Raw genomic sequence first — 23,569 nt, forward strand, 5'->3', positions numbered from 1 at the left:
AATTGTTTACTGTATCTTCAAATAAAATGCTTGTTAAAAGAAAAGTAAATATCAACAAGACTACCCAGAAAAACTATATAAGTATGGCAAAGTGGTTAAGGCTTTGTACTTCAAACCCTGAGGTTGCAGGTACTGACAGTGTTTGACCATGAGCCAGTCACTTCACCTGCCTGTGCACTTATTAGAAAAAAACAAAAGAAATGTAACCAAATGTATCTCAAATGTTTTAAGTCACCTTGGATAAAGGCGACATCCAAATAAGCAAATACTAAATAATACAAGAGGGCCATGAGTCTGATAATGTTGGGGTTTTGGACTTGGTGACTTCAGCCTAAGGTTCTTGAAAAAGGATCACATGAAATAACTGAAGATGATGAAGAGTAGTAAAGCTTCATGACCAGCAGGAATGGTTAAATTGACCAGTTACTTGCAACTAAATATTGAGAGGGGTGTGTGTGCACATTCCAGTGAACAAAGTATAGATCTTATTGAATCATGATTCTTTTGAAAAAAGCAATCAAGGTGCTTATGAAAGTTATATGAGTAAACATCATGTGTTAGGCAGAGGTAACTGAACTGCATTTACCTTATTAGATAGGGAAAAAAATGGACACAGTTCATGTTGCAAGGGTAATAGAGGGAAAATATTAGGCAACAGAAAGAAGATGTACTATATTATGCCACTGAAGATCTCAGGAATCATTTAATAGTATACTCTCAAATGTTGTGTCTGCAAGTTTATCCATGCAACAGTACAAGTACAAAGAAAGAGAAGGCCATCGGACAGTTCTGAGGTGAAATCTGGCCTTTGACAGGTTATGCGTATGAGTTTTCTGCTGTTTAAGCATTAGAAGAAATTAGTTTTCCTTTGATAATACTCTAGTATTGAATAAAAGCATAAACCAGAAGACACTATAGTGCAAAGCTGCTGTAGAGATAAAATGCCTAAATATGAATTCATTAGTGATAAAGGCAATCCTTGGTGGGGAATGAACAGAAGCTGTTGAAGAGGTCAGTGCATGAGCATTCAGCATGTACATTATATGTGTTGGGAGGAAGCTCCTTGAGTGCCCAAGTTGTTGAAAATGGGTTCAGAAAAGATGTTACAGTATGAGGTATAGTTTGCCAGAAGTAAATATTAATTTTACTTGTCATAGGTTTATAAGAGATATGCTTGGTGTACCTCTGTTGTATGCAGTTATAGGCAATTGAGTTGTTCAGTGTTTTAGTGAGACCAGATAAGCAGTTTACCTGTGTTACAACTAGTGAATTGCTACCTCCATTTAAATTTGTGGAGGTACAGATTCAGCACTAGTTGAAAGAATATCTGTCTCCTATTACAACATCAGAAGGAGCCATTCTGTCATTGCCCAGAAAAATATATGTAATTTGTGGCAAGCACAATATCATGAACTGAATTGTGTTGAAGATAGGCAAACATGATGCAAAATTGGATGTATGAGAAAGGATTTGGCATGGAGGTAATAAACTGTTTTGATATACAGTATGGACTGAAGGCAAAAGAGAAACTGAGAAAAGATATATACTGAAGAGGTGGGGGTGGTTGAAGGAATAATAGAAAGAAGTAAACTTAGTTGTTATTTTCATTTGCACGGCAACACATGCAATTCCTCTTTAAAACACAAACACTCTATTAATTGAAAACAAATGTATAGGAATGAAGACTTCACCTAAATAGCTTGTTCTTTTTAATAATTGTGGCAATGGGTTTAAGCAAGCTGCATCGAAAAGAAAATTATATATAACTGACATAGTTCTCCTATAATACTAGAGATATTTCTTACCTGACTGCGTATGTCATTCTATCAGGGCGAATTGCTCGTAATATAATAAGCTTTTGTAGAGAACTCTTGTTTTTCCATTCCTGTGGAAACTTTTCTTTTTCAGGACACTCAGACTCCACAAGCTTCTTCCAGCGCTTTGCAGATCCTTCTATGTCCTTGTCCAGTCCTCGGAATTCATCTAATGTGGACATTGTCTGTAACATACATGTCATACACAAAATGAATTGCCCTCCCTGAACTGTTATTTGAAGTAAACACAACATTGATCATGTCTGTAAGGTATTAATAAAATCTGTCTTCTTAAATCTAGAGATGTTCAGATGTTCAATAGCAGACACATCTCATATACCAGCTTTACATCAGTTATTATGGATGTTAAACAAGAAATATTTAGTGCTCTGGGAAAATATACTATTTATTCAGATATGTTTTGGCTCTACGCAAACTGGGCAGCAGTAAGATAACAGTAATAGCTGCATTATTTGCTACGCACCAATTATTTATGATTATTTGTGTTAGAAACAAACTGAAGATATGCCAAACTGATTCTTCATTCATTTTAAGAAGTCGTTGGGGTTACCTGTATATTGTTTTCCACTTTATTACTGTTTGTAAAATCCCATTGAGTAAAGATTGCTATTAAAGGGCCTTCTAAGTTATTTTTATATATCCAATTAGATTCAAAGCAATATGATGCACACACATTAGAGCAATGTTACACACTATGCAGCAAATATATTATTTCTTTCAGATGTGTTTTGTTTAATTACAGTCAAATACCATTTAGATCTCTGTTCACTAAGTCTTATTATGTCTCTAATATTGCCTATAAGGGTGACATATTTTCTTTAAAATATGTTATCAAAACTTTTACAATAATAATTGACAATAACATTTTGGTTTTCATTATTTACAGTATTTTTTTGTTGTTGTTTTAATGTTCATACCCTGTCTTTTCCTGCTACTAAAGCAGTATATCGGATGCACTGCTTACCTTGATTGCACTCCATGACTGGGAAGATAAAAATTCCAGAGGGCTTTTACTGTTGTTTTCAATAGGGAATCTTAAAAGGAAGTCCAGTTCTTGAGGATCCATTGCGTTATTTCTCAAAAGAATCTATCAAATATATAACAACTTATAAACCTTAAATAATACACTTCTAATTTGATTTTAGATATAATGAAAACAATGCTATTAATATTATACTGGAAATTTACAAAAATGGAAAATCTCCATGTAAATTTCACTTTTCCAAAAATAATCTAGATATATTTCATTGTTGTCCATTGTTCTTGAAGTCTGTTACTATGAGGATGCACTGTATTATATGTTTTATTTATCATGTTCTTTCCATTGTATCTTTCTTTGATCCTAAATATTTTGAACTGTGCATATTTTTCAGTTTATTCATAAGCCCTTATAAAAGTCTAATTATGGAGTATTGTGCATCAATGCAGAATCTTTCAAGTCAGGGAACCACAATGAATCTGAAAAATGTTATTCCCCACACCTTGAAGTTAAGACTAAAAAGATGGATTAACAACACATAATACTAGCAGACTGGTTTAGACCTTCCCGTGAGCTGAGTTGAAATACTTCAATTTGAAAGCAGCAAAGCGTTTTTAAAAGACACATAACAATAGAAAATCATAAATATATGTAGGCTGTATTGAATTTTTATGTTTTCAAATCTTAGGGTGCATAAGTTCCTGGGCACCCATTACACTGGCACCTGTGTGTTTATATGTGATATGAAGGACAAAGTGGGCATTGCCCATTTTGCTAGGATTTTAGTAGCACATAAGGTCTGACAACACAGCAGGTTTAAAAGTGATTCAGAAATCCAGGTGCACCACCAGCTGAATTCAAGAGTGAACACTAAAGTTAATGGCTGAACCATAGCTCTACCAACACTTTTGGTCAGCCTTCTACTTCATCTGAAAATAAAGGAGAAAATCACAGTTGATCTTGCAGTTTTGCAGAGACCTCTTCAAGTGAAAAGGTGCCCAAAAGGACATTTATTTTAGTGTTGTAACTGCTAACTGAACTGGCTGGATGTAATGGACAAAATAACACACCTACTGTCTATAAGCAGACATTGAAACTAACTTTCACCTTCCTTCAAAACTATCTTCATTCATCTCTTCTGTTTTTTTCTGGGGGGGGGGGGGTCTAGCCTGAAAGCTTCCTAGATGGTCTCTTTGAGGTTACAAGCCACCCACTCTCTGAGGTACAAAAAGCTCACAAAATGTTGTTGGCCTGGAAGCTACCCTCCATAGAGCCTTGAAGCTGGATGCCCTGAACTAGCTCAAGGATCCACTCTGCCAAGCCAAGCTTTGGGCAAGTGACTGAGCCCTGTTTGTGAAGACAGAAAAGCAGCATTACTTCAAGGACAGAACTACAATACTTGCACTCTTGTGCTAGAAGGAATAATGCTTTTCCTTAAGAAGTTGCAGAGGCCACAGCAAAGAGACTAACACTCCACTGCAAGAAGAGTCCTCCATTGGAACCCAGAGCAGCAACACTCAACTCCACACTCCTTAAAGGCTTGGTATCATAAAACTGTTTATATGCGTCAAGATAAATTAGAACTCTAACTGGCTAGTAACAGCGAGACTCTTTTGTGTTATATGTTTGTCTGTCTCGTATGTCTTGCATCCTGTCCTCTATGTCAGTATCTATGCATTTATCATATTTCTATAATCCTTGTGTTATCAATAAATTGTATTATTCTGTTTCTTAAAACTAGCATGATTCAGTTAACTTGATACAAGTCTAATGACTGGAAGCCCTTCCTACAGAAAATGATAAGGAAAATAAGTTAATAATTAGGTAAGGCTCCCCACTTTATTTACTGGAATTGCCAAAATAGCAAAATTGATAATTAAATAACTGATTAACATCAGCCCGTGACAAGACTAACACGATGCAATTTATGTGAAGAAGATAGGTCAATTTTTTTGAAAGGTATCGTTGTACATGGGTCTCAGTGTTCAGAACAGACATCACTGAAACCGCTTGTTATAAAAAATCTTTTATCTTTGCTAGGATGTGGCTATCCAAGAGCTCAACACAATATAAAAAAAACACCTAATTTTTCTATAAAAGTTGTTTTGTTAAGATATGAAAATCAATTTTAATTTTGGGCAGCACAGTGGCACAGTGGGTAGCGCTGCTGCCTCGCAGTTAGGAGACCCGGGTTCGCTTCCTGGGTCCTCCCTGCGTGGAGTTCGCATGTTCTCCCCATGTCTGCATGGGTTTCCTCTGGGTGCTCCGGTTTCCTCCCACAGTCCAAAGACATGCAGGTTAGGTGCATTGGCGATTCTAAATTGTCCCTAGTGTGTTCTTGGTGTGTGGGTGTGTGTGTGTGTGCACGCCCTGCGGTGGGCTGGCACCCTGCCCGGGGTTTGTTTCCTGCCTTGCCCCCTGTGTTGGCTGGGATTGGCTCCAGCAGGCCCCTGTGACCCTGTAGTTAGGATATAGCGGGCTGGATAATGGATGGATGAATTTTAATTTTCCACAGGCATCATGCTAAAATCAACTTTTCTCAACATTTTGAACATCATAGAATCAGAATCTGAATGTAAGTCAAAACGGAACTTTGACCCCATCATTAAACTACAGTTTATTTGGAAGTAAAAAACAGAAAAAAGAAAAAGTCAAATGTGCGACTGTTTTTACAAGATCCATTTCAAGAGCATAAAATGGACTCCTGATCAAGATTAATCTTTTGTGTTAAGCCCCATCTTTGATCTTAACAGTAGCCTATCAGCAGGCTCTAGGTCAGAAAAAAAGTGAATTAACACGATGAGTAATTGGAGAAAATAATATTACTATGTCAATATAAATGGAATAGCATTCAATATGCATTATTTTAAAGAAGAATTCCTGCAAATCACTGTAAACAAATGACCAACTGAAGCACCCTGTAACAAAAATAAATTCTGAAAGCTTGACAGAACTGTAATCAATAAAAGTGAATGCTGATTAGTAATCCATAACTCATTTTAATTGAAGCTAATAAAGGTCACAAAAATGCATAATGCTCAAATAGTCAAAGAGCTGCTTAGCAGCGAGTCGCTGACATCCTCACCTGAAAAGCAGTTTGTGACAGGAAGGTGAGCTTGTCTCTTTCAAAAAGTCCACGACTGGTGTACAGGAATACAGAGTATGAAATGCAGTCTGTCAGATTGACAACTCGATCCTTCACCTCTTCCGATTTTTCAGCCCGCTCAATAGCTTTATGGAAGACTTTATTAAATGCCTGACAATGTGAGAAAAAGAGGGAGACAGTGATGTTAACTAACATGCACTATAAGGTGACCAGTAGAACATCTAGATGAACTATTGATAAGCAATAGAAAATGTGTTTCCATACGAAACAATAAAACTGCACTTTATCAAAACAAGTGTTATATACAGTAGGCATACATCTCTGAATAAAGCTATAATAAAAAAGCTACAATATTTGGCAATTTTGAGACAGACAACATGCAAAATATTAGAATTTGCCAGGTTATTATTTAGGCTGAATTACTCACAGTAAAAGAAACAGAAGAACTAAGACTGTACTGCACTTAACAACTTTGAAAAAAACAGGAAGATAGCTCCAGAAAGTAGTCTGTTAAACAAAATAAGGCTACTAGAATATACAGAAATACTGTATTTTTACAACAATTACCCTTTTGGATGCATAGCGCTATCCCAGTTTGAGAGATGATACAGAGAGAGAGAGAGAGAGATTAAAGTCACCAGTGGCAAAGAATCAGTAAAACCTCTAGGTGAATGAAAGGCAATTCAGAGAAAAGCAAAACAGGTTTAGGAAAATAATAAGGGCTAAGGATAACAAAAAATAGAATAGAAAACTTAAAAAGTCAAACATACAAAAATCCCAGGAAGAGAGTCTAGAAAATGAGTTGGTATGATGTGCAAAAGTGTACATGTATCACTTTCTTACACAGTTGGGCACAATCAGAAAAGACCTGGCTCAAATAAGTACAAATTACCCATTGGCAGTACAACTACCCTCTATTATAAGTGCTCATTGGGAGTGACACCAGGTTAGATCCTGAACATCCTGAAGGGATTGTATTTCTTTTGTATTGTAAGCTGCTTGATGATGACGAACTCCATGAAAAGATAAAATAATAATTATTTAAAAGCACCAGGGGCTTATCCAGAAGGTCTCGGGACTCCTGCTAAGTACAGAATGGCCTGATCCATCTACGTTGGCTTATTGCCACCCTGATTTACATCAAGACATGTGGGGTAAAGCGGAAAATAAGGCAAGCATATTGTCTTAGAATGACATACTATAGTACATTAAATTTGTATACAAAATAACATAGCACATTTTATTCTTAGTTGTGCCTTTATTAAGAATACTCTTAGTGTACATCTAGGTAAACAGATAAGATGTATTTTTGGATAAGTAACATGTACATGTCTATATACCAAACAATACTACAGATTCCAAGTAAAAAAAGCCCATTATAGATAGATAGATAGATAGATAGATAGATAGATAGATAGATAGATAGATAGATACTTTATTAATCCCAAGGGGAAATTTAATAATTGTCTCCATTTTCCCTATAAACTGGGATGTTATTCATATTATATTAACCACTTACACTATAAATATTTTATATATATATATATATATATATATATATATATATATATTACACTATAAATGAACCAAAGTCAGAGAAGGCTCTCTGAACACAGACAAACTTACTGTAATTTATAGTGTTTTCCAGCAACAAACCCACTTGAGAAATAAAACTTTACAGATTCTGTATTTATCTGTTGAAAGCCATAGTTAGCTTTTCAATTACTGCTGCCACTGTGGTCACTGATTAATATTGGGGCTAGGACTATAGTGGCTTGTTATGCACTGCTATAAATTTACCCTTAGCAAAAGGTATATTAGAAATCTTATTTCAAACTTCTGAATAATTGTTTCATACCTTCAGAGAAAACTGATACATTGGATTAATTTTACTCAGGTCATTGATGATGAAGTAAAGAACAGATGCTCTTTGTGCTGCTGGTCTATACAACTCACGAGCCTCATTGATCTTTATTTCATTCTCCTTTGCTTCAATAACCTGTACATTGTAAATAATAAAAATGTAAAAAGAACAAACATGCTGAAATGCACAAAACAATAACTTTTTTTTAAAACATATGAAACAGTTTAAGTATAGATACATGCTTTAAATAACATTAAAAAGTGAGAATTACACTTTTTTATAAAGAAACTTCACATATTGCTAACTTTATTAAACATTAAAGCAGTATATGAATAGCTCCCATGACCACAGTGACAAAATGTGAGAGTGTAACCTTTATTTTTAATTTACATTCATCTTGTATGACACTCTACCTCTATGGAAATATCTCAAAACTCAGGAAAACTAACATATTTATCATAAATACTAAAATATTTCTCTTTATTTCCTCATACATTTCAATGGTATTTCTTATTGGACAATTTAAAAAAAATACAAACATTTACTTTCTGTATATGCTTTAAAACAAACTCTGAAATATTTAAATTATATTTAAAATGTTGTCAGAGATCAATACTGGATAAAAAGGAACCAAATCACATGAAAGTTTTATTTTAACCACACTTGCAGAATGATATTGTTCTATGGTGGTCTAAGGAACTCTTTACTACTATACTATGAAATGAGGCCATATCAATGTCTTAGGAAAAAACTCTGTTAATCAGTTAACTTGCATGTTGTTAACAATAGATAATACCAGTATTTTTAGTTTAACATACTAATTATCATGTTATGTATTACAATAAGTATTTAAACTAAAACTGCAAGAGTGAGAAAATGAGTGGTTTACATTATAATACAGTATGCTGTATATAAGTTCTGCAACAACAAAAAATAACATATCCTCCAAAAACTTAAATAATTTTAAAACATGACCAATTAAAAATGATTGTAAAACTAAGCAAATTAATTATTTACTGGTCCAGAAATGGGCTAAGTGTGGCATCATTAGAAAGAACCCTTAATGATCATAATGAGTCATAATGTATCATGGAGTCATACCAGTGCCAGATGGTTGGTGACCCATGGCACAATTATCCTAGCAGTGTGCAACTACTCCTTCACACAGACAACGGTCCACAGATTGTGTGGAGTGGACTGCAGTTTACATCCCATAAGTGCTCTATTGAAAACAGAGAAAGGTGTAAAAAATCACCTAGGTATTTCTGGGAGATGGCAGTTATTTGTCACCTGGTAAAATTCTATTAGGCTGGCATGCATTGCACAATTGAGGTGGGGTGGATTTTCTTGTTGCGTTGTTGTGTGGTAAAACTGTGCTTAACAAAACGAAGTATGACCTCGACATTGCAGATAATGCATTCCCACAGCATGGCACCTGGTGACCAGAAATGGCTCTATTGTTCATGTTGCCTCCATGTGAAAATCCAGTGACATCACCTCCAAAGAAGAAGTAGGACTCATTCTATGACTAAACCAAACTCCCATTACAGCTCATTAACAATCCTGACCCACTTGACAATGATGAGTAGCCCATTGCTGGTTCAATAGTGGACACTGTGAATTGAATTTCATCTTAGTGAGATTTAGCTGTACTTCTGGACATTACCTGTTGAACCCAGTAAGGTTCTACACCTTTGTATGTGGATTTACTCTGCTGGCCCGTTGCACAATTTGGTCTATATGTGAAGTATTTTTGTGACTTCACAGTTTGTTCCTAACAGGCACAGATACCTTCCTGTAATCTTTATCACCAGATCATCCCCACTGTCACCTGTGTACTCAAGCATTTACTGAACTGTTTCACGTTAAGCTCGTTGCCTAACAAAGACCATCAATTCAGAGTCTTCCAAACTGAATTTTTTCTTTAATGGAGTTGTCCTTCAATAAAGCACTTTTGGTGTGATGAAGTGCAAGAAAATGTGCCTATTTTCCCAAGCTAATATTTGATTTTGCTTTTATTTGACAAACAGGAAATATTATTCTATTTATCTATTTTCTAACCTACTTATCCAGTTCAAGGTCAGGGGTATTCTGTCCCTAACTGGACAGCACTGGGTGCAAGGCAGGGACCAAAATGGCAAGGAAACAGCTGCATCTATGGCACACACAATCACATGCTTACACTTACTCACACTGGCATCAGTTAACATGGCATACATGTTATTTGGATGTGGGTACTATGCCAGTCATGGGTAAATACAAAGCAGCTTAAAATCATGTACCACAAACCCCCATTGCCCATCATTGCCTTCTTTCCCAAACTGACCATCTCAAGTTTCCTATTGGCATAATGAAGCTGACCAGGAGATGCATGTTTATTTCAGAAGAAAAAAATAATTCCTCTTCTTGACAAAGACTGGGAAGAAAACTTGGAAACAAAAGATAGAGTTCAGCTCACAAAAATGTTTTTTCAAATGAGAGGAGTTAGTTGTACCCACAGTTAAAATGGAATTGCAAAAAGTTATATAACAAGAAAATCTTATTCCAAAACCAGAGCCAAAGAACCAAGATGTAAACTGAGTCAATACAAAGCACAAAAGTCAAAACCAGAATATTGAACAAAAACTTTCTATGAGCACTGGTTTACAAGTTGAATCCATATCTTGGACAAAACAATTCATGCCTCTGCATTCAACTTTTCAGCTCATTCAAGGAGGGCAGACCCTAGCAACCAGACCAGATCCCATAGCAACCATATTAACCAGTGGCACCTTTCAACATATGATGGGACACAGTTAAATATAACTAAAGAAAATCTTGACAAAAGAAATACAACTCAAACTAATATATGAAAATAAAGCTCAAAAATAAAACTTTCAAAATATGCAATGTTTGTTAGCTGTAAAAATTAAAAAGCACAAAAAAATTTTAAACTGGCAAAACAGGTTCCTCAAACCTCAACGGTCAGAAGAAAACTGGAGTATGTGTAGCAAAACCAATACGGTCACAAGAAGGACTTACAAATGTCAAACAAACAGTGCCTGAGCCAAGATTCAAACCCAGGACTCAGTAGCTACAAAGCAAAAACACTAATCACTACATTGTTTAATCATGTTTATTTACAGTTTATTTACAGTGTACAGTAAATAAGAATAGTAGCACACAACCTTATGTTAACAACTTTAATCTCAATTGTGATGTTAAAAAGATACTTGGCTTATAGACGTGATAAACAATAAAACCCAAGTATATGGTATACAACTTGAAATGAACAAGCTTACCTTGTGCTCAATCTCAGCAGCTGTTTGTTTGGTTGTCTCCAAATTTTCAACAAGAACTGTGTCTCCCAGAAAATTCCCTTCTGCTGCAGATAACCGTGTTAACAGTTCATCCTCTAACCTTTTCAACTCTATTTTAAAGTCATTCTGTTGCTTAGTAAGGTCAGACTGTGAAATAAACCAAAATTTTACTTTTAAACTAGTGTTATTTCTACACAACATATGTATTACATTGATACTTTGAATAAAAAGAAAACTGTTTCACAGTCTGCCCCATAAACATACCAAAGAACAAACAGTACATTATCCAAAAAATAAACTATAACATACAGCAAAATCAACAATAAAATAAATTGCTCACTATTCATTTAGAACATAAAAATATTTTAAACAAAAACAACTTTCACAAAAGTTATTTCTTAATGTAATCTGAATGGATGCACACAGTGGCACCATTGTTAGCTCTGCTGATTTACAGCTTCAGACACACTGGCTTGACTTTTGGTCACTTCCCACACTGTGTGGAGTTTCCATGTTCTTTCTCATTTTGCATGTTTTCCTGAGTATACTCATTTCAAGTTCATGAACATGAGGTTAACTAGTGAATCTAAACTCACACTCTATGCATGAGTGTGGACATTTGCAAAAGAGTCCACCATTATTTCCCAGCTCACACCTCTATGCAACTTTGAAATATAATGACCAATTTGGAAAATAAATAATAAATATATATTAAAGCAGGAGCCATACTTAGCCAGACAAATCAGTTGCATAAAAGGGCCTAGAGCAAGAGTTTAAATTTAACTTGATGCCCCTTGTGTGTAAAGTCTGCATGTTTCCACTGTATTTTCTTGTTCTTATTCTACTGACCCTGGTTTATCCCCACACTTAGTATGGACAGATTAAAATGATGATTTTTTTCCTACTCATTATAATAATCTACTTTCTGACCAGGATAAAGTATATAGATTTTAATTTATACAGTTTATAACAAGAATATATTAAAATTAAGACCGACCTTGTTCTTCTCCAAATCTGGTCTTTCACTGCTAACCACCTCTGCCAATAGCTGGTCTTCCAGACCTTCTTGTGTTACAGTGAAGTTTATTAATGTCGTTTGTGCTTGCATTTCTGGTTTGTAATGTGGATTTGCCATCTTGGTGTGAAGGATTAATCGGAAACCTTTGTTAAATTCACACTCTTTATCTCCAATCCTGATATATCTTTAGAAGTAAGTAGAAAAATATTAAATTACCACCTGATCTTTATTAATTGACAAAAACTGGTACAGTTTGCCAAATTTCAAATCTTCTTATATACAGTACATACAAACAGCATTATCGCAACACATCTAGGAACCTTAGAGGTTTTAAATGAAAATACTAGGCACTGGGCCATTCACTGACATGAAACCTCACTCTATTACCCATCTAAGCCACTTCCTTCCTTTTTTTCATGAACACCACCTTTCCAGAGGTTAGTGCCTTCTAGGCAGACTATATAGAAGCTGAATAATAATAATAATAATGGAGAAAATGCACCCACAACAACTTACAGGAGTATATCAATAAGTCAGTAGAAGGTTTTATAGTACAACTATACTATTATTACTTTTAATGTGCTTTTCAGTTTTATTAAAAATGAAATTTGCATTGTAATAAAATTGATTGTGGAATATTACTATCAATATGCAGTAGACATGAATCTTAAGCCTCCATGAACAGCATAAAGCACAGTGTTCAGTTGCATGACATTCCCATAAACACAGAAAGTAAGGTAACATGTTGTGTGGAATCAGTAAAATTAAACGCCAATGAGATGATGAATTCAAGGATGGTCAGACCTGTTACAGCTCAGTCAGAAAAAGAAAAAATGTTTATGCTATATAAGAAGGTACTTTTCCTATAGTTGGGTGCAAACTGCATGGTGTGTATGTCACATCTGAAAAAATTAACCACACAATACAGTACAGCATATTTTTGTAATTGCCAATTACAATTATTTAGAATGCTGATTGTCTGATTTCTATTTTAATTCGGGAGAAATATTTTTATTTTAGATTAGTGAGAAGTGTGTCAAGACATGCTATTTCAGCTCCTCTATACATATGACAATACACCTTTATAATACCTCATTATGACAGCTCTTTCATCTGTAGCCAAGTCTGCAGTACTAGGGTGTTGTACCGTATTAGCCATTATGGATGTCTTAAGAATTCAAGCAAAATGACACATTTTATTGGCTAACTAAAAAGATTACAATATGCAAGATTTTGAGGCAACTCAGGCCCCTTCTTCAGGCAAGATGTAATACAGAAACTGGAATTCCCCGTTTACACAGACACTAGGACAGATACAGCATTGGAAAATCTTTAAGTGAGACATCTTAAATGTAAAAAATGAATAGACCTCTCCGGGCTAAGATTCATTTAGCAAGAGTGGAGAACAATGTATAATCAAGATCTTTTGATAACTGTCCAACAAACTTTTTTGTAGTTTTTGATGAGTTTTTCCATACAGTGTGGATCTGTAGTCAGGTTGTTTGGGTCAGTCAAAGAGATATAAACCGTCCTCATATCTGATTATAAAACTCTTGTCTCTATTTAAACCAAGTTGTAATGTGTAACATTTTGGCATGAGCTTAACTTCCCATTCTTTTCTCTCTTGCTGTGTTTTGAAGTTGCCCAAAAGCACTTTAAAGTCCTGGTTTCTCACAGTGTCCATGGCTGTTGAAGTGATCTCCTACAGCAACATCCCTATTTCCATAGTCTGAGCACACTGTTGTTTTGGGTTTAGCAGCACTCTAGTAAGTATGTACTTTAATAACTGAAGCTCCAGTTGCTTAGTGGGCACGGTACAGCCGACAATCCTTTAGTCAATGGAAGGTGCTATATACTGTATTAATACAGTGTGGAGTACATGCTCCCACATAGCAAACAACCTATGGTTTATGGTCAGTGGGAAAAGCAAAGTAATTTATGTTATTTTAGAACTGTCATCAGAAAAAATTAATTGATCCAAAAGCAATGTCTTTTTGGTAGGTGAATGGGTAAATACATATCCCACCTTTCTTCCTGGGACCCTCCAGTAGGATGAAGAAGTCTTTAGATATTTTGGGGTTTAGTTAGGTGAAGGTGGTATTGCTGAACAGAACTGTGTGAGATGCACAGATTAGGTACAAGCTGGATTAAATCATTGTGTGGGATATTTCCTGCAGATGTAGAGTACTAGTCACCTGTATGTTTTGGCATAAGCTAGGGTGTGCTGATCTGCCAGTTGCCCTAATTAAGTTCATACAGACAGTTATGTTGAATGTTTTTTGGGATGGCATGCATTTGGTTCAAAGGGACATGCTGCACTTACCAGTGGCAGAAGAAGGGCAGAGTTTTGAGAAGAAAAATCAAGGCCTTTAGACTTCAAACATGGCAAAAGGTTGTTATATTGCCCAGAAAGGTTGAATTGGAGAGATCTGGCCTTTGCACTTTTCCAAAAAGTGAGGGATTTAACCTTTTCTTTTTTTTTATTTTATTGATTTTATTGAAATCACACAACATTCTGTACAAATATGGATTTAATCTTTGCTAGTCATTCTCCTACTAGATCCATTTAAAATGATCATCATTTTTGCCATTTTTTAAAATGCTTGTTTTCAATATGGCATAAAGTTTATGTGAACAACTATTACTTTTGATGTATTTTTGGCTTAAGGAGGAGCTTCTAATTTGGAATAATGAGATAATATTTCCTAATGTTTTATTCCATTCACTTTATCTTCATTCTTATAAAAAAAGAATCACAAAGAATCTAATAGATGGCTATACTGGTACATGGTAGACAGACTCCTGCTTACCTAACTGCTCTCTTGGGCATGAGGTCTAAATGGCAAGCCATTTGCCAGTTCAAAGAGGAATCAGTTAAATTAGGTGCAAACTCACTGTATAATATTTTTTCAGACAGTAAAGTCTTTGAGTCAGACACCACAGACCTTGACAAACAAGCCATGCTTAAGGTATCACATTGTACCAACCATCCTGGCTTTATTCTTAATTTTGGCAGCTTATCAGATAAACCAGTTGCTGTGATGGAAAAAAATGTGTTCAAGTGATTTCCCTAAAGACTTACTGAACAGTAGATGGAGAAAAGAACTGAATGTTACCAAGAATATAATTTCAGCATGGAGAGCTTTTATAAGCCACCTTTGCAGAAGTGACTGGGTGAGTAAATGTGTGAGGACTCTTCATGTTGCTCTCTCTCCTAACTCCTTTCTAGCTGTTATTTCTCTGGAAGTGTCAGACTCATGTCCACTTTGTCAACAACAAAGTCTACAATGCCAAAGGACTGAAACAACCATTCTTCCTTAATACTGTCTTTGATGGGGTTAAGCCAAGAAGGAACAAAGAAAGCAAAACTCAATGACTACTGACATGTTACTACTGCTTAAGGTGTTTGTGAAATGCAGGAAAAAAAGTTTACATATTGCAATCTTATAAGAGACATGGAGACTTTTGTGATTTCTTAGGATTTGTGGGGGAAGTTCTGTTTTCTCTTGAGGAAGTGAATTAGCAATCAATTGGTGAATGAATTTTGTGTATTATTCAAGAGGTGAGGTTTTCTGTAATACTTCAAACAGTTGTTTAAATGAAAGTGTGAAGTAGGAGTAGTGAATGTGTGGAGTAGAAAGAGGTGTGTAGTATGTGGCAGGAGGGTGAAATATACTAGCTTGAATCCATTAAACGATTCATTTCATAAGTGTAAGGCAGTTAGGGTATATGTGATGTTTTGATGGGGATAAGCAATTACAAAAAATATTTTTTTGTTTTCCCTATAAAACATGTTGAAGATATGTTAGCTTTATATATTGATGTTTGTACTTTTTCCACTGTGAATTTATTAAAGGTTGTTTCTTTCTATCTATCTATCTATCTAGTTAAGGTAAAAATTATTTCATTTAATTCCAGTGTGAACAATTATGCAATTTAAGTGATAGTTCTGATATTAAGTGGCACTATCAAAACAATGCAAATGTCTTATTCAGACTACTGACAAAAATGTTAACTGTATACTTAACAAATGTATTTTATGATGAAGAAAACATTAAGCAGTTTATCTGCTTGAAAAAACAATTAAAAGTTGCAAAGTAAGAAAGAAAAGATTAGGACAAATATTTTTCTTATATATTATTTAATTTAAGAATATAATTAAATAATTTTCACAAAGTCAATATACTGACAATATGTATTTCATTAAAAGTGGGATTACTGAAAGCCTGGTAGTTTTAATTTTTTCTAATTAACCAGTATTTTCCAGCAGACTTCCATATTATAGCAGTGGTTGTTACAGAAAGGGTCAGGTTCAAATCTATATCTTTACAACACAGAATTAATGTACTATTGATAGAACCATTACAAGACCAAATTAAAGTCTCTGCTGATGAATTGGCCCATGGGGTTCTGTCAGACATGAAAGGAATAATTAGTATTCATTACTTCACACTCTACAACATTCCAATTATTAATGAACTTCAGCTGTTGGATTACACCATATCCATCACTTGCAGCTTAGCAACCTTTATTAATCAAAGGGAAAACAACATACTAGGTCATCTACTAGAAATAAGCTTAAAATGAGAATTTTTGTGGCCAACCTCCTGGTAGGTGAGGACCTTCAAGAATAAGTTAGTATAACATAATACAAACTGAACAGTTAATAGTAGTATTTTTAAACATGTGTATATAAAACTATATGCACAAATATACTCAAAATGACTTTTTAGGAAACCTGTTAAAACAAAAAAAAAAAGCATTTTGTACTGTAACTGTAAAGAAAATTGACAGCAGCATTTTCTTACCATAGTAGATATAATGAATGGCACAATTCATTAAACTACTTGGGAGTTAGTTAACTACCATATACTACGTGTTGATTAAAGTTAAGTTGGACAGCATAGGCAATAAAAATATATATAACAGAATACACACACATGGAATCCACTCTGAGCAACAATGATCAAAATGTGATACTAAAACTCTAAAGCAAAATCTCCTCATGTACAGAAATCTAAAAGAAATATACTGTGTGTGTATATATATATATATATATATATATATATATATATATATTTATATATACATACACACACACACACACACTAGTACTGGCACTATAACAGCGAATACACTTGACTTGAGCATTCCTAGTTTTCATACTCTTTCTCTGTACGTTTAGCATTCATTTGCTCAGAGGTTGATACAATTGCTGCTTCCTGAGCAGCTCTTCTTTTCTCCACCCTAGCGGCCCGTTTCTTCTGTTTCTTTCGTCTGCATCTTTTAGCGTTAAAACTGATTAAGTCAGTGTTTGTGTTGCAATTACTTAGTATGTTTTCCTTAATTTTTCCCTTAAGCTGGCACTTAAATCATTCTTGAGACAGATTGAAGACTTAAGATATGAAGAGGTAGGGGAAGTGATGGTGAAGGTGGTAGGGAATGAGAACGGTGCCGGTACGCATGCGCCACACGGCTGCCCTGCTGGCTGCTTCCGAGAGTTGATTCTACAATAAAATAAAAATAAAAAAAGGAATAACCTTGGAGGTCAATCATCACCCCGAAAGTGGATAGTAGATGTTACGTAGTATATGTGTACCAAATTTCAGGTCAATAATTCAAACGGTTTGCAAGCTACAGCTGATTTAAAATCCTGGACAGACAAAAGGACAGCCATGGTAGCATATTATATAAGATGATATATTTGGTGACATTTTTTTCTCTTGATTTTTCAAAATAGATAAAATGAGTGTTTTTGAAGAACAGAATCTGCAACAAACCTTTTACTTTACTAACTTCTGGAAATATAAATGCACAAAATTAAAGGAATCAAAAAAGGTAAAGCACATACATAAAGAGGGTAGAACTAAACTATAAGTGAAGTGGATAAAGAAAAAACATCAATACAGTAATCCCTCCTCCATCGCGGGGGTTGCGTTCCAGAGCCACCCGCGAAATAAGAAAATCCGCAAAGTAGAAACCATATGTTTATATGGTTATTTTTTATATTGTCATGCTTGGGTCACAGATTTGCGCAGAAACACAGGAGGTTGTAGAGAGACAGGAACGTTATTCAAACACTGCAAACAAACATTTGTCTCTTTTTCAAAAGTTTAAACTGTGCTCCATGACAAGACAGAGATGACAGTTCTGTCTCACAATTAAAAGAATGCAAACATATCTTCCTCTTCAAAGGAGTGTGTGTCAGGAGCAGAGACTGTCATAAAGACAGAGAAAGAAAACAAATCAATAGGGCTGTTTGTCTTTTAAGTATGCGAAGTACCGCGGCACAAAGCTGTTGAAGGCGGCAGCTCACACCCCCTCCGTCAGGAGCAGGGGGAGAGAGAGAGAGAGAAATAGAGAGAGACAGAGAAAAACAAACATGCAAAAATCAATACGTGCCCTTCGAGCTTTTAAGTATGCGAAGCAGCATGTCGCTTCACTAAGCAGCTGCACAGAAGGTAGCAACGTGAAGATAATCTTTCAGCATTTTTAGACGAGCGTCCGTATCGTCTACGTGTGCAAACAGCCCCCCTGCTCACACCCCCTACGTCAGGATCAGAGAAAGCGCAAGAGAGAGAAAGAGAAAAGTAAGTTGGGTAGCTTCTCAGCCATCTGCCAATAGCGTCCCTTGTATGAAATCAACTGGGCAAACCAACTGAGGAAGCATGTACCAGAAATTAAAAGACCCATTGTCCTCAGAAATCCACGAACCAGCAAAAAATCCGCGATATATATTTAAATATGCTTACATATAAAATTCGCGATAGAGTGAAGCCGCGAAAGGTGAAGCGCGATATAGCAAGGGATCACTGTATTTAACTCTGCTGGAATGGTAAAATGTAACTTATCTTTAATGACTAGGATAAGTCATCACTTTTTTGCATTCATAATGGTAATTGAACAACATTTTCAGGTAATATGAGTCATATTTTAGATCTTAAATTCAAGGGAAACAATTCAATTATTACATTGTAGCTTTTAACATAATACATGATGCATAGTACTGTACATAGAAAACTAAGAGTCGAACACCACTCATTCAGTGTGTTGATGACACTAAGCATTCTGAAATTCCAAACCCAACGACAAATTCATTTTTACTGGCAAAATGAATACAGTTGTGTGGGATGTAATGCTTTGTTACATTATTTTAAAAACCCTGAAAAGATATCAATAAGTAAAATCCATGAAGTACCAAGCAATGAGACCAGAATATGAATAGTTTGAGAAAGTATGTGATTTTTTATGTTGATAGGTCAGAGAATCCTACTATATAATAGAAATGGCATACTTAATGTTTACAGTATGTAATAGACATCATTAGAAAGACTACTATGTGTGTAACCATACACTCCTAAGCATTTTATCTAATTAAGAGTGCAAGGAGGTACAACCATTTCTTGAACGTGCTATTGCTTTTTTAGGATCAAGAGGAGAAGGATTCTATCCTGGAAGAACTATATAGCAACTTTCCTTCAACAGGAGTCCAGTCCAGCACAATGCACACACCCATATTTACACATAATGGGCCAATTTACAGTTATCAGTTAACCTAACAAGCATATCTCTGCGATGTTGACAAAACACTTCAGTGCTTGCAGTAAGCCCAAATGGGGGGGAAAAAAAAGAGGAAAAATGCTTACCGTCCCTTTTTGACTGTGTTACGCCCCAGCAGTGGATCAAGAACTGGATCCACAGCTTCTTCTAGATTTTCAAGTACAACAACATCCCCAGATGCTAGAGCTCTTTCAATGATGTCTAAATATCTGTAATTAAACAGCAACTGATCATTTCTCCCAGAAAGAAAGCAATACATACCATTTTAATAATTAATTATGACTAAGAAATTGATTTGCTTTTATTTAAATAGCTAAATAAATATTTTCCCAATTTGTAGTAGGGTGTTGTACCATGTTAGCCATTATGGATTCAATGACAAATCAAGCAAAATGACACCTTTTTCTGACAAACTGAACAGAGCTGAAGAAGAGGCCTGTGCTGCCTCAGAAGCCTGCATATTGTAATCTGTTCAGTTAGCCAATAAATGGTGTAATTGTACTTGATTTCTCATTGGTAATTGGTGCAAAAGAAGAAATCAAGTCAAACTATACAGACTTTGACAAATACTGTAAATGTGGGTCATTACAGCACCCCCCCCCCCTCCCCAACTTAAAGGTACAACTTTGAATATACCCAACACATATTACTTGGTGACCTCTTTAAATAGTCTCAATAGATGCATTAATGTCTAAAACAAGTACCCAGAAGTAATCGTTGAGGCCATATCCCTTCCAATACAACATGGTGCCTGGTGTTCAAAATGTAGTTTACTTTATATTCTTGATGCATTACAAATAGGGGTGGTAGAGATGAACAAACCAAACCAAAGTTGAAGTGTAAGCAGCTACAAAACAAGACACACAGAAAATTAAGGGAATTAAAAAATGAGTGAGAAGGGTCAGCCTGATAGATACCAGACCTACTTTTCTAACAATAGTATAGGGGCCAATCTACCTAGGTGCTAGTTTCTGAGTTGGGATCCTTGGGCGAATATCCACTGTGGTGAGCCACACCATTCCTCCTACTAAAGACATGAGGGACCCTTATCCTTCTTTACAAAAATCTTCCAGAAGAGGTTACCACTTTCAACGGGTTGTCTTAAAAAGGACTTGCAAAATATTTAAGTTTCATTAAATGTCACAATAGACTTGGAACAGTGGTTATATGAGAAGTCACTAGCACAAGATTTGGTATAAACCCACAGATGCTCTTAAGTGGTGACATCCCAGGTGAAGTTGCTAATAAACCTTTCCTAGAAAATTCAGCCTGTTCAAGAATTTCTTTCCAGTGGGACTGATCATCATTTACTGTATGCCCTAAGGACTTTTCCAAAAATTGGTTTTATTTATTGTATTTTAACCTTTTTACAAAGATTTCTCCAAAACTGAGAAACTGACTGTGAATCATTGATTGGCTGTTATTGACCTTGGAAACTATGTAATCGATAATGTTCTCAATGAAAAATGTTCATCAAACCTGGAGCAGAGGGAAACTTTTTCAAGGGGATAAATTATACTGCTTTTGAGAACTGCGCTTGTATTAAGAGTCTCAGAGAGAAAAACGCTTTTATCTGGCTCAAAATTTTCGGAGTGACAAAAAAATTATTCCTAGTCTTAGAGAGTAGGAGTAAAAGCATTTTGTTAATTTTCCCAGTTTAGGAACCAACTCCTAACTTCACCAGGATTTAGGAGTGCTGCTGAGCTGTCATAAATCACTAGGAGATGCCAGAAAATAGCATTCAGGCGGAGACTGGCATCCACAGCCCCTCTTAAGGCTGAACGTTTTGAAATCGCTGGACAACAAGGAGCTCATAAAAAGATATCTATCTGACAGAAATTAAATAATATTCATAACAAATCTTGTTCTTTACCTTATTGGTCCATCTGCATGGGGAAGCCATAAACTGCCAGCCAAAAAGGGTTGGTAACATTTTGGCAAACTGTACTATAGCAGCCACCATATTACCCTGAAAATAAGCAGGGCTGGATAGGTGAATGATAGCGAAATGTCATAAAGGTATGCCAAGTTATGCATTCCGCAGACCACTATAACATTCATGTTACAGTTTAAAAGCCCAGGAAGGTTCAAGAAGAAGATAGGTGGATATTTCTGGGGCATTAATAAAATACAGCCTTATAGAAGATTACGGTGGGGGGTATCATGGAGAGAGGCATAGCATCCAGTGAACAGAAAACTGAGTGCTCATGACATATAGCCACAGCTGGTTTCAGTAATTGTTACTTTACGAGGTGCTTCCATGGCCTTTAGCAGGAAGGTGTTTCTTCTGAAAGTGTGGCTGTGGATCATTATTATTATTCAAAACACTATTATCGTGCATAACTCCATTTGGTTTGTGTGCTTCAGTCTTTGCATCTTTGTCCTCGTTATTATTCTTGACATTGCTGTAATGAAATGGCAACAATTACATATAGCTTAGCATAGTATCCTACCTTATTATGTTTTCCTTCTTCATCTTCTCTTACTACTTTGATATTTATTATTATTATTATCTTTGTGATGAAGCCTTAGTGTTAGTATCAGAATACTACAAAACATCATCATGAGTGTTAGTTTGTGGCAAGGGATTGCTCTAAAATTGTGACGTCATTCATTCTCAGATGTGAATTCCTACTCTTCACTGGGACTGGAACTAGGACGCTTTTTAAATACTTATATCCTACTCTGATATAGGACAAATTCTTATCCTAGAGTGACTTTTACTGTAATTTCCTAGGACTAATTCTGAGATGCTTGTTAAATACAGGCCCTGCAATAACTAAGATATTTTTGTAACATGGGAAGAATGGCAATAGTTTATTTTCAAGGTTTATAGACCAGAACATAATCCTTTTTATCCTATTTCATGGCAGACTATCACATATATCTATGTACTATCAAATAATATACATAATTTTGTACCAAAAATGTGTTTTCTGGTGAGCTGCCTAGAGTTCTTTTTCTAAATGTTTAAGGTCAGTCCAAGTTGTGGTTGTGTGATTTCTGCTTTTAATGTGATTCCTTCCTTAATAATGAAAACTTTTACTCTCCAGCTTCAATCCTTTTTCTGTATCAATCCTAAAATTACAAATTGGATTTACTGAATGAAGCAAGAATTTGTATGTATTAGATTAGTAAAAATTATTATTTTTTGGTTTCTGCTGCATTGTTCTTTCTTTAATGTTAGGTTTTATTCAACTGTTCAACCTTTGGTGACATTATTGTTGCTATAATAATCCATTGCTTAAATTTTGCCCTTTGGCAGAAGTTCATCTGGTACCTGGTAACATGTCAAATGAATATGCTATGAGGATGGTTGGGTAGTAATTTAAAGTAATTGTATTTGCTATACACATTCTAAATTATATATATACTTTAGGAAGAATTTCAGCGGAGCAACCCATTATAATGGGTGTTTCAACAGTTTATAATCACACATTGTGACTTCTGGAAGTTTTAGCATAGTAAATGACTCAGCAAAGCACCACAAAAAAGGTACAAAATGGTAGTGCCAATAGGAAAACATATGGTGGAGCAAAATGATGATTTAATAAAACAAATCAAAATTCCGAAAAAATGTTAAAAATTCTAAATTTAAATTCAGTCCCCTATAAAGGCCCAAAGGGCCTGAAATTCATATGAAAATACAATCCCAAATCGAAAAAGTTGGGACGGTATGGGAAATGCCAATAAAAAAAAGAAAAAGCACAGTGATTTTTAAATTTACTTTCACTTTTATTTCACTGCAGACAGTGGAACCCAAGATATTTCATGTTGTGTCTGGTCAACTTCATTTCATTTGTTAATATACATCCATTCTTGCATTTCAGGCCTGATTTTCTGATTTGAGGTTATACATAAGGCTCACAAAAGATTAATAATTAATCCATTAACACACATTCTGCCTT

At 35.3% G+C, this 23,569-nt stretch overlaps 1 protein-coding gene across 1 annotated transcript in view; it reads right to left on the reverse strand.

The window, feature by feature from the left end:
* Nucleotides 1-23,569, reverse strand: part of LOC114663749 (dynein axonemal heavy chain 11) — a 341,140-nt gene that overhangs the window by 38,093 nt on the left and 279,478 nt on the right. The window contains 7 exon segments of the mRNA XM_051936024.1: nucleotides 1,806-1,999; nucleotides 2,800-2,922; nucleotides 5,900-6,070; nucleotides 7,779-7,919; nucleotides 11,066-11,230; nucleotides 12,081-12,285; nucleotides 19,748-19,870. Of these exon segments, the coding sequence (XP_051791984.1) occupies nucleotides 1,806-1,999; nucleotides 2,800-2,922; nucleotides 5,900-6,070; nucleotides 7,779-7,919; nucleotides 11,066-11,230; nucleotides 12,081-12,285; nucleotides 19,748-19,870 (1,122 nt within the window).

The sequence above is a fragment of the Erpetoichthys calabaricus genome, chromosome 13 (assembly GCF_900747795.2).
Source record: "Erpetoichthys calabaricus chromosome 13, fErpCal1.3, whole genome shotgun sequence".
Classification (NCBI taxonomy): Eukaryota; Metazoa; Chordata; class Cladistia; order Polypteriformes; family Polypteridae; genus Erpetoichthys; species Erpetoichthys calabaricus.